The sequence below is a fragment of the Heptranchias perlo genome, chromosome 28 (genome assembly GCF_035084215.1).
Source record: "Heptranchias perlo isolate sHepPer1 chromosome 28, sHepPer1.hap1, whole genome shotgun sequence".
Taxonomy (NCBI): Eukaryota; Metazoa; Chordata; class Chondrichthyes; order Hexanchiformes; family Hexanchidae; genus Heptranchias; species Heptranchias perlo.
Window position 1 is genome coordinate 26,528,873 of NC_090352.1, and position 15,149 is coordinate 26,544,021.

At 41.1% G+C, this 15,149-nt stretch overlaps 2 protein-coding genes across 6 annotated transcripts in view; one reads left to right on the top strand and one right to left on the bottom strand.

The window, feature by feature from the left end:
- The window catches only part of blmh (bleomycin hydrolase), an 88,621-nt gene extending 79,281 nt beyond the window's left edge, over positions 1-9,340 (top strand). The window contains exon 13 of one of the 2 annotated variants that reach the window (XR_010968510.1): positions 7,940-8,025. Coding sequence is in view for 1 of the 2 variants with exons in the window: in XM_068008252.1 (XP_067864353.1) it covers positions 7,940-8,088 (149 nt within the window). In the remaining variant the exon portion in view is untranslated. Of the gene's footprint in view, positions 1-7,939 lie in introns of both variants that reach the window. The other variant, XM_068008252.1, reaches the window with a different exon arrangement.
- The window catches only part of LOC137344955 (uncharacterized), a 149,283-nt gene that overhangs the window by 101,492 nt on the left and 32,642 nt on the right, over positions 1-15,149 (bottom strand). For 3 of the 4 annotated variants that reach the window (XM_068008255.1, XM_068008254.1, XM_068008253.1), the window contains one exon: positions 1,747-6,286. The exons of the other annotated variant lie outside the window; for it this stretch is intronic. In XM_068008255.1, the coding sequence (XP_067864356.1) occupies positions 5,183-6,094 (912 nt within the window). In that variant the 5' untranslated portion in view covers positions 6,095-6,286 and the 3' untranslated portion in view covers positions 1,747-5,182. Of the gene's footprint in view, positions 1-1,746; positions 6,287-15,149 lie in introns of those variants that run through there. 4 annotated transcript variants of the gene reach the window in all.

The window sequence follows — 15,149 nt, forward strand, 5'->3', positions numbered from 1 at the left end:
GTGGTATTGCCAGCAATGGATGGAGCCATCACTCCAAAGAAAACAATGTTGGTAGCATCTCTAATAGTGCATTGATAGTGTTCTCGCTACCCCACACTGGCCTGCTGCAAAGAAAATCCCCAACCCATAATAATAAGGGTTGAAATATGCCATGTGGTTTGTGTACTACCAAGTTGCATTGATGTTCAAAATTATTGCATCACCCCTAAATATCCCTTATATCGCGTATAAGATATAACATATAAGATTTTGAGAGGACTTTATGGTAGATGCTGAGAGGCTGTTTCCTCTGACTGGAGAGTCTAGAACTAGGGCGCATAGTCTCAGGATAAGCTGTCGGCCATTTAGGACTGAGATGACAAGAAACTTCTTCACTCAGAGGGCTGTAAATCTTTGGAATTCTCTACCCCAGAGGGCTGTCGATGCTGAGCCGTTGAGTATATTCAAGGCTGAGATCATTAGATTTTTGGACTCTAAGGGAATCGAGGGATATGGGGATCGGGCGGGAAAGTGGAGTTGAGGTCGAAGATCAGCCACGATCTTATTGAATGGCGGAGCAGGCTTGAGGGGTTGTATGACCTACTCCTGCTCCTATTTCTTATGTTCTAAACTACATAAGCACCCTAATACAATTGCCTACAGTAATGAAAGTAACATAACAAATCACAGTTGCGAATTAAAAAATTTTTCATGGGCCAATTTCTTATTCATTAAGTGTATAATTTGTCATATAATAGGAGCAAGATCCTAACCAGTGGATAATCGGATGTTTAGTCTGGGGATTAGTTTATTTGTATGTTGCAGTACATTGGACAGTCAGCACCAAAATAAAGTAAATAAATGGTTTTACATTAAGTTATCTAATTTCAATATGGAGGAAATCCAAATACTGTGGAATTTGTGTAAAAACAGAGCATTCCATAAATATTTTTGACAGGATCCTGGTCCAAAGTAGTAGCAAAGGAGAAAGTAGAAATGCTATTTTCAACCAGACTTAGAAATATATTTGCAGCATGACTTAAAATGATAATGAACCAAGTATTTTGTTCCAAGCTATTTCACAAGCTTGAAAGTATATTATAAAATTCCTCAAAGTTGTGGAAACTACCTCAATTGGCCTCTCTAAACTGATTTCAGTGGCACTGTAAAAATAAACAAAGGACAGCTTTTCTCGTCCCTTTTGACTTTAGAATATTACAGTATTATGGCTCAGAGTCGCTGTGTGATGTTTCAGGTAACTTTTCCATTTAAAAGGATGTACTTTTTCTTCCCAACCTCCCATTTCACCAGTGGGAAAAGGCTATTTAGTCCATTACGACCTCCCCATCCTATGTTTGATTATTCTAACATGGACTCCCCACATGCACTGCCTATTAATCCCCTATTTTAGGGAACACTAATTTCCTTCCCCAAACTTCCCTGAAAAAAATCCTCACTCCTGCTTCTCATTCTATCAACACAGCTCCTTTTCAAAGGTGCGGATTGGTCCTCAATTAACTACCTTCTCCAGACGTCTATTCTGCACATCCATGATCCTGTGGGGGGAAATAGTTTTTTTTTCCCCACTCTCTATCCTTGCTGAAGACACATCCTATGATCTGGGGATGTCCGTGAGCAGTTTTTCACCAAAAAAAAAATCACAAGCGTAAAATGAATTTAAAAGAAATGTGACATAATTGAGAAATAAGGATTTGCACAGAGAAGTTATTTAAAAGATTTTTTTTTAAACTTTGAATTAATGAGCAATAAAGGATATATTGAAGCAGAGTCTAAGCTGTTGGAAATATATAACCTTGGAAAATATTTTCTTTACAGTCATGTGTACTTCAAACAAAATAATTAACAAAATACACAAATATAATTAAGTAAATGGAGTGTTCTGCACAAACATCACAGGCTGTTCTGGATGACTTTCATGGTACAGTAGTAGTTATGTGTGAATAAACATCAACGCACTTTCACTTATTACTCTGTTGGAAAACTGGAAGGTTTTATTTAACGATATATAATGCATTCCGTTCACATTGCACTGTAAAAGCTGACACCTATTGTATAATAAGTGTGTGCTGTTTACATAGCTGGAATATTAATCTGAGAGAACAGATGCAGGAATGCTGGCTTCAAAATCATTATCACAACTTGTCCTGCTTTCAATTATTGGCAAACATGCATAGGAATTGACAATGAAAGCCAACCCCAGATAAGAACTGTATTCATTTTGAATAAAAACTCTCAAAATTAATTACATTTTCTCTGTAGTTTACAAATATTGACCATGCTCTGGTACTAAAATGACATTATTAGTTACAGAATGGACTGCAAGTGTGTTGTAGGCAGTGATTTAAAACTGTTTTCCTATTTTAAAATGGTTGCTTAGCTTATCATTTTTAAAAATTGATTTTTAGTGATATCTCTGCAGAATAGAAAGTTATTTTGTTTAATAATTAAAAGCATAATTAATAGCAGCTCCTTTTACCAAAATCTGGCGTGCTGCACACTTCTGTCAAAACTTAATGGATTATTTGGTCTAACTTTATGCTTGAGGTACTGAATAAATGATATAATGTTGTATCTCTGATATCACACTATTGTTTATTCATAGGGTTCCTTGTGTCTATTTTTACTGATCTTTTGTGTTATTTATTCAGTCGTTTCTCAGTGAGAGTTTGAATTTTCTCAATACCTCCAGTGTTTATCCTCAGATCCCTGCCTGTACTTCATTTGCCGGTGCTGGTACCCCCTCCTAGTGATGGACCTAGCTCTGTCCACAACTCTCCTCCTTTCACAGTTATGGCCAACAATTGCAATGCTATGACTCAGTCATCATCCTGCTCCTTTGGATTTAATTTTTTTCCTGCTGACTGGTTGAGCTGATGGAAGGATCCAAACACAGGAGGTACCATTGTCATTGAACAAGTTCCATTGAGTTGCAGCACTGAGAAACACAGGGCACATTTTATTCATTACACACTGCTTCTGAATCGATGCAGTCCACGAAAACAACACTGCCATTGTTTCATTGACAGAAGGAGGCAAAAAGAATTTGTATTTTTATGTAAATCAATATTTGAGATACAAACAACAGAAAATTATAAATTTCAAACGGGTGATGCATAAACTTTTGGCAGACAGGGCAATTGAAGAGTATCAGAAGTAGAGGGCTAAGAAATCTGTGAATGTCGGATGAATGGAAATAGTCCTTTTCGGCCCTATATAGTCCAGTACTCCTAAGGATATTGGGATACGTGGGAGGTGGGTGTCAGTTTAAGTATGTCGTATGATGTATCATAGGTAACCTTACTTGTTTGCTTTAGATTATCACGGAGGAAATTTCAGAGAGTTCTTTTTTAAATTGGCCACAGGGGGTCAGGAGAAGCATTATGTGTGGTTGGAGAGGGTAGTACATGAGGTTGCACTTTTTGTTATAGCTAGAATGAGCATTAATGAGCGTGATGGTCCTTTCTCACCTTTGTTTTCATAGATAAGTAACATTCGCGCCAGACAAGTGCCAGGCAATGACCATCTCCAACAAGAGAGAGTCTAACCACCTCCCCATGACATTCAACGGCATTACCATCGCCGAATCCCCCACCATCAACATCCTGGGGGTCACCATTGACCAGAAACTTAACTCGACCAGCCATATAAATACTGTGGCTACAAGAGCAGGTCAGAGGCTGGGTATTCTGTGGCGAGTGACTCACCTCCTGACTCCTCAAAGCCTTTCCACCATCTACAAGGCACAAGTCAGGAGTGTGATAGAATACTTTCCACTTGCCTGGATGAGTGCAGCTCCAACAACACTCGAGAAGCTCGACACCATCCAGGACAAAGCAGCCCGTTTGATTGGCACCACATCCACCACCCTAAACATTCACTCCCTTCACCACCGGTACCATCCACAGGATGCACTGCAGCAACTCGCCAAAGCTTCTTCGACAGCACCTCCCAAACCCGTGACCTCTACCACCTAGAAGGACAAGAGCAGCAGGCACATGGGAACACCACCACCTGCACGTTCCCCTCCAAGTCACACACCATCCCGACTTGGAAATATATCGCCGTTCCTTCATTGTCACTGGGTCAAAATCCTGGAACTCCGTTCCTAACAGCACTGTGGGAGAACCTTCACCACACGGAGTGCAGCGGTTCAAGAAGGCGGCTCACCACCACCTTCTCAAGGGCAATTAGGGATGGACAATAAACGCTGGCCCCGCCAGTGACGCCCACATCCCATGAACGAATTTTTTAAAAATTTGTATTTATGTACAGAGAGGCATTGGGTATTCTTGTTGGACTCTTAGTTGTGCTGCTCTTGCGCATACAGTACAAAACTAAATCAGGACCACAGTAGCCTCTCAACAACAAGAACTCGCATTTATATAGCACCTTTAACATAGTAAAACATCCCAAGGTGCTTCACAGGAGCATTATCAAACAAAATTTGACACCAAGCCGCGTAAGGAGATATTAGGACAGGTGACCAAAAGCTTGGTCAAAGAGGTAGGTTTTAAGGAGCGTCTTAAAAGGAGGAGAGAGAGGCAGAGAGGTTTAGAGATGGAATTCCAGAGCTTACAGCCTAGGCAGCTGAAGGCACGGCCGTATGGTGGAGCTGTTAAAATTGGGGATGCGCAAGAGGCAAGAATGGGAGGAGTGCAGAGATCTCGGAGGGTTGTGGGGCTGGAGGAGGTTACAGAGATAGGGAGGGGCGAGGCCATGGAGGGATTTGAAAACAAGGATGAGAGTATTAAAATCGAGGCGTTCCCACACCGGGAGCCAATGTAGGTCAACAAGCACGGGAGTGATGGGTGAATAGGACTTGGTGCGAGTTAGGATATGATGTGGAGATGTCGGTGATGGACTGGGGTTGACAATTGTAAACAATTTTACAACATCAAGTTATAGTCCAGCAATTTTATTTTAAATTCACAAGCTTTCGGAGGCTTCCTCCTTCCTCAGGTGAACGTTGTTGGAAATGAAATCCTCGAAATGAAATCGCATTTATAAATCACAGAACAATGCTTGGTGATTACAGACAGTTTTTTCAACTGCCCGTTGCCAAGGCAATCAGTGTGCAGACAAACAGGTGTTACCTACAAGTTCTCTGAATATACAAATCACCAAAAAAAAAACAGAGATAGAGAGGTAGAAACATAGAAAAGACCGCAACTGACCCGTTATATTAAAAACAGATAACATTTGTTCGCTGGTGGGGTAACGTGTAGCGTGACATGAACCCAAGATCCCGGTTGAGGCCGTCCTCATGGGTGCGGAACTTGGCTATCAATTTCTGCTCGACGATTTTGCGTTGTCGTGTGTCTCGAAGGCCGCCTTGGAGTACGCTTACCCGAAGGTCGGTGGCTGAATGTCCTTGACTGCTGAAGTGTTCCCCGACTGGGAGGGAACCCTCCTGTTTGGTGATTGTTACGCGGTGTCCGTTCATCTGTTGTCGCAGCGTCTGCATGGTCTCGCCAATGTACCATGCTCTGGGGCATCCTTTCTTGCAACGTATGAGGTGGACAACGTTGGCCGAGTCACAGGAGTATGAACCATGCACCTGGTGGGTGGTGTCCTCTCGTGTGATGGTGGTATCTGTGTCGATGATCTGGCATATCTTGCAGAGGTTACCGTGGCAGGGTTGTGTGGTGTCGTGGACGCTGTTTTCTTGAAAGCTAGGTAATTTGCTGCGAACGATTGTCTGTTTGAGGTTGGGTGGCTGTTTAAAGGCGAGTAGTGGAGGTGTGGGGATGGCCATAGCGAGGTGTTCGTCGTCATTGATGACATGTTGAAGGCTGCGGAGAACATGGCGTAGTTTCTCCGCTCCGGGGAAGTACTGGACGACAAAGGGTACTCTGTTGGTTGCGTCCCGTGTTAGTCTCCTGAGGAGGTCTATGCGCTTTTTCGCTGTGGCCCGTCGGAACTGTCGATCGATGAGTCGAGCGTCATATCCTGTTCTTACCAGGGCGTCTTTCAGCGTCTGTAGGTGTCCATCGCGTTCCTCCTCGTCTGAGCAGACCCTGTGTATTCGCAGGGCCTGTCCATAGGGGATGGCCTCTTTGACGTGGTAAGGGTGGAAGCTGGAAAAGTGGAGCATCGTGAGGTTGTCCGTGGGCTTGCGGTAGAGTGAGGTGCTGAGGTGCCCGTCTTTGATGGAGATTCGTGTGTCCAAGAAAGAAACTGATTCTGATTTATAGTTAGGTTATGGGCAGCAGAGTTTTGGATGAGCTCAAGTTTATGGAGGGTGGCAGATGGGAGGCCGGCCAGGAGAGCATTGGAATAGTCAAGTCTAGAGGTAATAAAGGCATGTTGTTAACCAGTCATTACTCTGCCTATAAACTGATGAATATAAATATATCTGCATGAAGCTACTTAAAATAGGTTATTAAATACAATGGTTTCTGGCAATCACTCTTTCAGTTTGTAAGGTAAAAAGAAACAACAACCAGGAAGTAGGCTCATCAAGTTTCCACTGCAACGTCAAGCAGTTTTATAAGATCTTATTATGGATCAATGTTTTTTTTTAAATAACTGTGTCAAAGTATTAATGTAACAAGTTGTGTAAGCTTCATTGCATTCTGTGGCAGGGATAGATAACTTACTAATGCATTGACCTACTTAGCTAATACGCCTACGATTATTACGCATATATACTTCACCAGAAGAGAAATATCGGCAGGGTTTAAGTGGTAAACCAAGGAGCCATTTGTATGTTCAGGTGGGTTTTAAAGATTCCATGGCAAGTGTCTAACCAACACTCTCCCCTCAACCATTTGGCCACTCGGGCCATTGCTGCTTGCAGGATGCTACTGTTTTGAAAATGGCTACCACACTTACTGCACTTCAAAGTAACTAATTGCAGATGGAGTGTTTTGGGACATTTCTGAGAGAGGTGATAAGATGCTATAGAAATGCTGCTTTTCTTTTTACTATGTGTTGAAATATCCTGAAGATGGTTCAGTGTTTTATGTTTCACTGTCGGCTGTAAATTGTTCCATATACTTTTGCAGGCTTTGCCAGCACTATAACAAAAAATTGTCACGAAGGAAAACATAGCCTATTCCTCTCGTAAAGCCCTAATGCTGCAGTATTTAAAAGTTCAGTGTCAGTAACTGATAAAAGCTTCAACATATAGCAGAAAGGAAAATGATAATGTGGAAGGGTTGAATTTCATAATGTTTCCCTGAGAAAATTCGGGCCCATGGTCTTTCCATTATAAAATGTTGACACAAAATTGTGATGTGGATAGGAAATCATAGCACATGTAAGACTTTTAATAATACAGATTTGGTCAAAGTCTAGTAATAGTCAAAGAGACTAAACCATGCTTTTCTCAGGGAAACAGTTGTGGAAATTTTCCTTATTTTGATTATGTAGAGGGGACCCGAACACGCTTTTGAGTAGTGACATGAGAACAAGAAAATGTATACTTTTTTTTAAAAGAAAAAGGTGTCAATGGGCAATTAACAAGTTACATGTCAGATGAAAAAATATATAGATCAAGAAAAAGAACTGGCAGTCTGGCAGCAGGAGGCAACAGTCAATAGAATACACAATAAAATATGTGAAATGGTATGAAAGATTCGAATCCCACCATTTTGAAGATTGCAATGCATCAAAAAGGAAGAATCAGAATGCAAATGAATAAATTTGATGGGAAATTTAACATATCACTTAAATGAAGGGAGCTGATTATAGTTCTAGTTTATAATCTTACAAGAAAAGGCAGACGAACTTTATAGTGGTGAAAAATAAATGGAGCTTTGGCCTCAGAATGGATTAACGAACAATCAAGATGGTCTGCATTTTGAAAATGCTATCTGGAAAAGGCATGACAGACTTTTCAAGAATCAGTCATGGTCTTTACTTTTCCATGGCTGTTTTCACAACACTATTAAAGTCTCAGTTCTATAATCCTATTCATTTTTCTTTGTTTTGAAAGGTTACCTGGTTTTATCGGATGATTGGTTCAATGAATATGTCTTTGAAGTGGTTGTGGATAAGAAGTATGTACCAGCAGAGATTCTGAAAGTATTGGAGCAGGAACCCAAAGTTCTACCAGCTTGGGATCCGATGGGCGCCCTGGCATAAACAGCGAAGATTTTCTTCATTTTAAAAGGATGTTTTGCATTCTACATACTAGTCTTTTAAAATTACAAATATGCATTTTTACATTTAGCTGGAACTTTTTTCTCACTGTTGAACTACCATTGTATGTGCATTTGAGATACAAAATTGCAGACTTTTGAAGGGATGAGAATTCCTGTCTTGTTGCCCTGTAGTTAGTCTTTTAGCATTTTTGAAAAGATCCATCTACTGTGCAACCTCAACAAAGACTATTCAATATTTTCAACAAGTATGCATGGAGTATATTTTTTGCTCATATTATGTTATGTTCCTCAAGACAAAGAACAGAGATGTTACAAAATAAAACACCCTGCACTCAGTGACCCAGTTGTGTGAGACAGATGCAGTGAACAAGTGCCACTGTAGGCAGCAGTATGGATACAAATTATATTCTTTTTGCTGTAAACCTTGGGCAAAGTCTACTGAAGGTTAGGTAATGACAATCTGAAATAATTATACACATCCCTTACCATCTATCAGAGAGGAGACATTTATCCTATTTGCATGAACTGCATTCTGGCAAAGATCCCAGAGGTGAGTGCGTACTCTTTTTGGACCCACAGCACATACCCAGCCCCATTCAAATTTTTCTCTCCCTGAACTCCTGATAGAAGTATCTGTTCAAAGCCCACTAATCAAAAATTTTTTTAAAATCTGCATGCACACCTATTTTTGCTATTCCCTTCACCGTGTTTGTAATTTTTCTCTTCTCCCCTTCGATCTCCCAAAGCCCATCCAGCAATTCTCAGCTGAAAGGGCGGGTGATCTATTTCTAGGCCTCTGCTAACACCACAATAAAGCCAGTCACTAAGATGTGCGCAAATGACCTCGTGATGCATCTTTAAATTTCTTACCTGCTTCAACTTGACATCCTCTTTTAAGGGCGTAGCAGGGATCTGGAACTCACTATGTAGGAATTGCCATGTCCTTTCAATTCACAGCTTGGGTTAGTTGTTGGCCCAATGCATTGAGCAACATCATTCTATATTTACTTTTAACTAGATTCAAATGAAAGTCAGTTCTGAGAAACTGAACCTAGGAAAACAGGATAGTAAATCAGACAACACGATTGCTACACTAGCAGACCTACACTATGCATGCTTGTGTAAATGTTGGTGCAGGCTCAGTGCCCCATTATCTACTTGAATGTATGCAGGGCAAGCAAAGAAATGTTAAGTTGCTGTTGAGGTACTAGAATAAAGGTGAATGCAAAGCATTGTAACTCTTTTCTGTTTTTATTGTGATATTTTGTTACTGCCATTTAAAATAGCATGAAATTTTCAAAATGTTAACTATTCATGAATGATTGAATTTAATCACCTTTCTTTGCCTTGGACATTGTAAAAAGATGCATAGAACATAAAATATTATTCCTTCCATTATTCTTCACATATATTAAGATTATCAACTGGGGGAAGGCAGGAATCACCAGGGATGTAGGATTTATCGACCAATGAGGAGAGGAGAGCTGAGAGCAGACCCACCAGGTCTGCAAAATGGAAATCATTATTGCTGGCATAATGAACATTGTGGCAAATACTAACCAGGTGAGTGCTGAGTATTCCATCACACTCCCGACTTGAGCCTTGTAAGGGTCAGGAGGTGAGCCACTTGTCACAGAGTACCAAGCCTCCGCCTTGTTCTTGTAGCTGCTATGGTGATATGGCTAGTCCAAGTAATTTGGTCAGCGGTGACCCCCAGTATGCTGATAGTGGGGGACTCAGCGGACTGTGGCTGCAGAATGTACGATCTGCAGGATTCACTGCAGCAGCGCACCATGATCACTTCAACAGCACCTTCCTCCCCTGTGACCGCTACCACGGAGAAGTACAAGAGCAGCAATGTCATGGAAATACCATCACTTCCAAGTCACACACCATCCTAACTGCAACAAAGATGGCTGTTCCTTCATCATCTCTGGATCAATATACTGGAATTTTCTACCTATCGCCATTGTGGAGCACTATCACCACAAGGACAGTTGTAGTTCAAGAAGAAAGCCTAGAACTAACTTCTCATGACAATTAGGGATAGGCAGTAAATGCTTCTTGCCCGTCACAAGAACTGTACAGTGGTCACTTCTATCAGTGCTATTGTGACCAAACGTATGTGCAACAGGTAGGTTGCTGAAGAGGTCGTCAGGTACGTCCTCTTGTTGGTTCCCTCACCACCTGACACAGGTCCAGTCTGGCAGCTATGCCCTTCAGGGCTTGACCAGCTCAGTCAGTGATGGTGCTCCTGAGCCACGCTTGATGGTGGAGATTGAAGTCCTCCCACCCAGAGTGCAACCTGTGCCCTTCCAAGTGATGAGCAACACGAGGGAGCACTGATTCATCAGTTAAGGGGAGGCAGCAGGTACTGATTGTGAGTTTTCCTTGACTGTTTGACCTGAAACCATATGGCTTTGTGGAGTCCAGAGTCAATGTTGAAGACTCCAACCTGACTGTATATCACTGTGCCCCACCTCTTTTGGGTTTAGCCTGCTAGGCCATATCTAGGGATGGTGATGGAGGAACCTGGGATATTGGCTGGTAGATACGATTCTGTGAGTACAACTATGTTGCATTGTTATTTGACTAATGTGTGGGACAGCTCTCCCAATGGGGCACCCAACCCCCAGATGTTAGTGAGGAGGACTTTGCAGGGCCGATTGGGCTGAGATTGTCGTAAGCATCCTGGGTTGTTGTTGATAGGTCTGTCCAATTTTCTTATTATTAAACTTCATAGTGATTGTTTACTTAGTGGCTTACTAGGCCACTTCAGTGGGCACTGAGGGTGGGACTGGAGTCAGGCATAGGCCAGACCAGGAATAGGGAATTTGTTTTAAAGTTTCACAAGTTAACTGAATTGTTAACACAAGACAGGTTTTGTTCTCGTCAGATTTTTTGTAAGGAATCGGATTGTTTTACAAATATCTATCAGTTTGATAAAATGAACTTACTTGATTAGTGAAGACAAATGTAGGTCCCTTACAGTCAGAAATGGGGGAAATTGTAATGGGGAACAAAGAAATGGTAGAACAATTAAACACATACTTTGGTTCTGTCTTCACAAAGGAGGACACAAATAACCTCCCAGAAATGTTAGGGAACCAAGGGTTTAGTGAGAGGGAGGGAACTGAAGGAAACCAGTATTAGTTAGAAAATAGTGCTCGGGAAATTAATGGGGCTAAAGGCTGACAAATCCCCAGGGCCTGATCATCTACATCCCAGAGTACTACTGGAAGTGGCCCTGGAAATAGTGGATGCATTGGTGATCATCTTCCAAAATTCTATAGACTCTGGAATAGTTCCTACAGATTGGAGGGTGGCAAATGTAACCCCACTATTTAAAAAAGGAGGGAGAGAAAACACAGGCAATTACAGACCAGTTAGCCTAACATCAATAGTGGGGAAAATGCTAGCGTCTATTATAAAAGATGTGATAACAGAACACTTGGAGGGCATTAACAGGATTGAACAAAATCAGCATGGGTTTATGAAAGGGAAATCATGCTTAACAAATCTACTGGAGTTTTTTGAGGATGTAACGAGTAGAATAGATAGGGGAGAACCAGTGGATGTGGTGTATTTGGATTTTCAGAAGGCTTTTGATAATGTCCCACACAAGAGGTTAGTGTGCAAAATTAAAGCACATGGGATTGGGGGGAATACACTGGCATGGATTGAGAATTGGTTGACAGACAGGAAACAGAGAGTAGGAATAAACGGGTCTTTTTCCGGGTGGCAGGCAGTGACTAGTGGGGTACCGCAGGGATCAGTGCTTGGGCCCCAGCTATTCACAATATACATCAATGATTTGGATGAGGGAACTAAATGTAACATTTCCAAGTTTGCAGACGACACAAAGCTGGGGTGGAATGTGAGCTGTGAGGAGGATGCAAAGAGACTCCAATGTGATTTAGACAAGTTGGGTGAGTGGGCAAGAACATGGCAGATGCAGTATAACGTGGATAAATGTGAGGTTATCCACTTTGGTTGTAAAAACAGAAAGGCAGATTATTATCTGAATGGTGATAGATTGGGAAAAGGGGAGGTGCAACGAGACCTTGGTGTCCGTGTACACCAGTCGCTGAAAGTGAGCATTCAGATGCAGCGAGAAGTTAGGAAGGCGAATGGTATGTTGGCCTTCATTGCAAGAAGATTTGAGTACAGGAGCAGGGATGTCTTACTGCGGTTATACAGGGCCTTGGTGAGACCACATCTGGAATATTGTGTGCAGTTTTGGTCTCCTTATCTGAGGAAGGATGTCCTTGCCATGGAGGGAGTGCAACGAAGGTTTACCAGACTGATTCCTGGGATAGCAGGACCGACGTATGAGGAGAGATTGGGCCGACTAGGCATATATTCACTAGAGTTTAAAAGAATGAGAGGTGATCTCATCGAAACATATAAAATTCTAACAGGACTAGACAGACTAGATGCAGGGAGGATGTTCCTGATGGCTGGGGAGTCCAGAACCAGGGGTCACAGTCTCAGGATATGGGGTATGCCATTCAGAACCGAGATGAGGAGAAATTTCTTCACTCAGAGGATAGTGCACCTGTGGAATTCTCTACCACTGAAGGCAGTGGAGGCCAAGTCATTAGCTGTATTCAAGAAGGAGATAGATATATTTCTTAATGCTAAAGGGATCAAGGGATATGGGGAGAAAGCGGGAACAGGGTACTGAGTTAGACGATCAGCCATGATCATTTTGAATGGCGGAGCAGGCCCGAAGGGCTGAATGGCCTACTCTTGCTCCTATTTTCTATGTTTCTATGTATGTTGAGATTCCTTTGCTTTTTTAAGCTGGTTCAACTGATTAATTGCAAGTTGGTTAAATTAAGTTTAGAAATGAAGAAATTTTGTTTGAAAAGTGATCTTAGAATTAACTGCTATAGGGAAATGGAGTTTTAAAACCCCATATGTACTGGGTCATTTTTATTAAACTGTAGAGAGGGTCAACAATTTACTTAATCAAATTCCTCGGTTTAAAAAATGCTACACCTTACCAAGTAAAAGACTATTAAGTAAATGAATAATACAATCCACTTTTCTGAGTTGCTACCTTTGGATGAGATGTTAATCCGCCCTCTCAGGTGGATGTAAAAGATGCCATGGCACTATTTCGAAAAACAACAGGGGAGTTCTCCCTGCTGTCCTGGCCATTATTTATTCCTAAACTAACGTAAAATCAACAGATTATCTGGTCATTAGCACATTGCTGTTTGTGGGACCTTGCTGAGTTCAAATTGGCTGCCGCGTTTCCTACATTACAACAGTGACTACATTTCAAAAATACATCATTGGCTGTAAAGCGCTTTGGGACATCCCAAGGTCATGAAAGACCCTGTATAAATGCAAGTCTTTGTTTTAATTGTTGGAGGTTGCCAGCCTATGTTTGGAATATAGGAAAACTCTGCCCCATCTATCCTTGCCAATATTAAGTCACTCTCACAGAGCCCTCCCCTCAGAAATGAGCTAAGCAAACTTTGTAAACAATGTTCAAGACAAGTAGTCAAACGTCAAACTCTATTTTCTTTACATTTAGAGAAAAGCAAGTAATAATTTGGTTGCTCTTCAAAGTGGCTAATCTGATTCAAATCAATAAAAATACAATCCTTGCACCTGTTATTGATTAGCTTTGTTTTTGCAGCAAGGTACAGGCAGGTACAGTCTGCGGGTGATTTACAGGCCCATAAACAAAGGTTGTAAAAACAAAATGATGAGACAAACCTTTGTCAAAGAGTTCATTACCTGTTGAAAACATCCTTTTCTGGGAGTGTAACCATTTCTAAGATAGCAGTCACCCAGGGTTGGCATGAATTGGAAAACAATGGGAAACTGCTTAAGTATATTTATTAAAAGTTTGGAAAATCGGAGATTGTTGTTTGTGTTAAATGTTAGGGAAGTGGGTCTCGTCTTTTCCTCTTTACCCTCAACCAAATAGGATATTTTTGTCCAACTTTTTCTAAGCTGTGTTGGCAAGAAATAGTCATATAAAAAATCAAAATTCTTAAGACTTGCTGTTTTTTACATTTATTTCTTGCTATCAAGATTTGGTAACACTTATGTGATATTTTAATACTTAGAGGTAATGCCTGAAGTGTAACATTAAAGTCTGCTTCTATTACTTCCAATAGGTATCACTAACACCTGCTTTTCAGTCCTCCCACCATTGGTGGCATTATAGTGTGAGTTGCCCAGGTCCGCCCACCATTTTGGCCTGTTGCAACAAACAATCAAAGATATATCACTTTCTCTAATGAGCTGTGAGCAAGGCCAAGGGCGATTTATTGATAGATGATAGAAAATATTTTAATATTATTTATGATGTTGGATCCATAAAGAAAGGATCAGTAAAATGCCATGAGTTTTCTCTTAGATATGGTAGAAGGGATGAATCCAAGGTAAGATATACTAGTTTGTGTAAAGCTAATTGCCGCTCATTCTAGTACATATCAACAAATCTGAGATATGAAATAAAATAATAGTTTAAGAAGCTGTTACAAAGCAACTTTTAAAACTTTTAGCCTAAAACTGTAAATTATATCTCTACATAAGATGCAATCGTACTTTTCATCACCTCAGTTTTATTTTTATTTATTTTGTTCTTTGACAGCAAATTAAATGTAAAGAGTTATTAAACTCTGAGGTACAGGTTGGTCTTATGCCCTTTCCTCAAAGTCAACATGGTCCAAACATGTCCCTTCCCCTAACCACATACACCCAAGTTGCCTGCCAGGAAGATAAGAACAGACCAACATCGAACACAGCCACAAGCTAACAAGAATTTTCTTCTATTCGATTGAGATCCTGAAGCCCCACATAAGGCAACAACCCAAGCCAAAAGTTTCTTTGCCACATAGACAGGACCCTCGATATTCCCATTACTAATTGAACCCTAGGAACACTGCCAAATTCTCCTGACCCCCAACAGTGCATTGTTGCCAGTGTGTCCTCAAGCATAATGACAACCCATTAAGCATAACGCCATTGTATTTTTCTGCATGTGCCATGTGACAAAACTGTGCAGTGACTTCA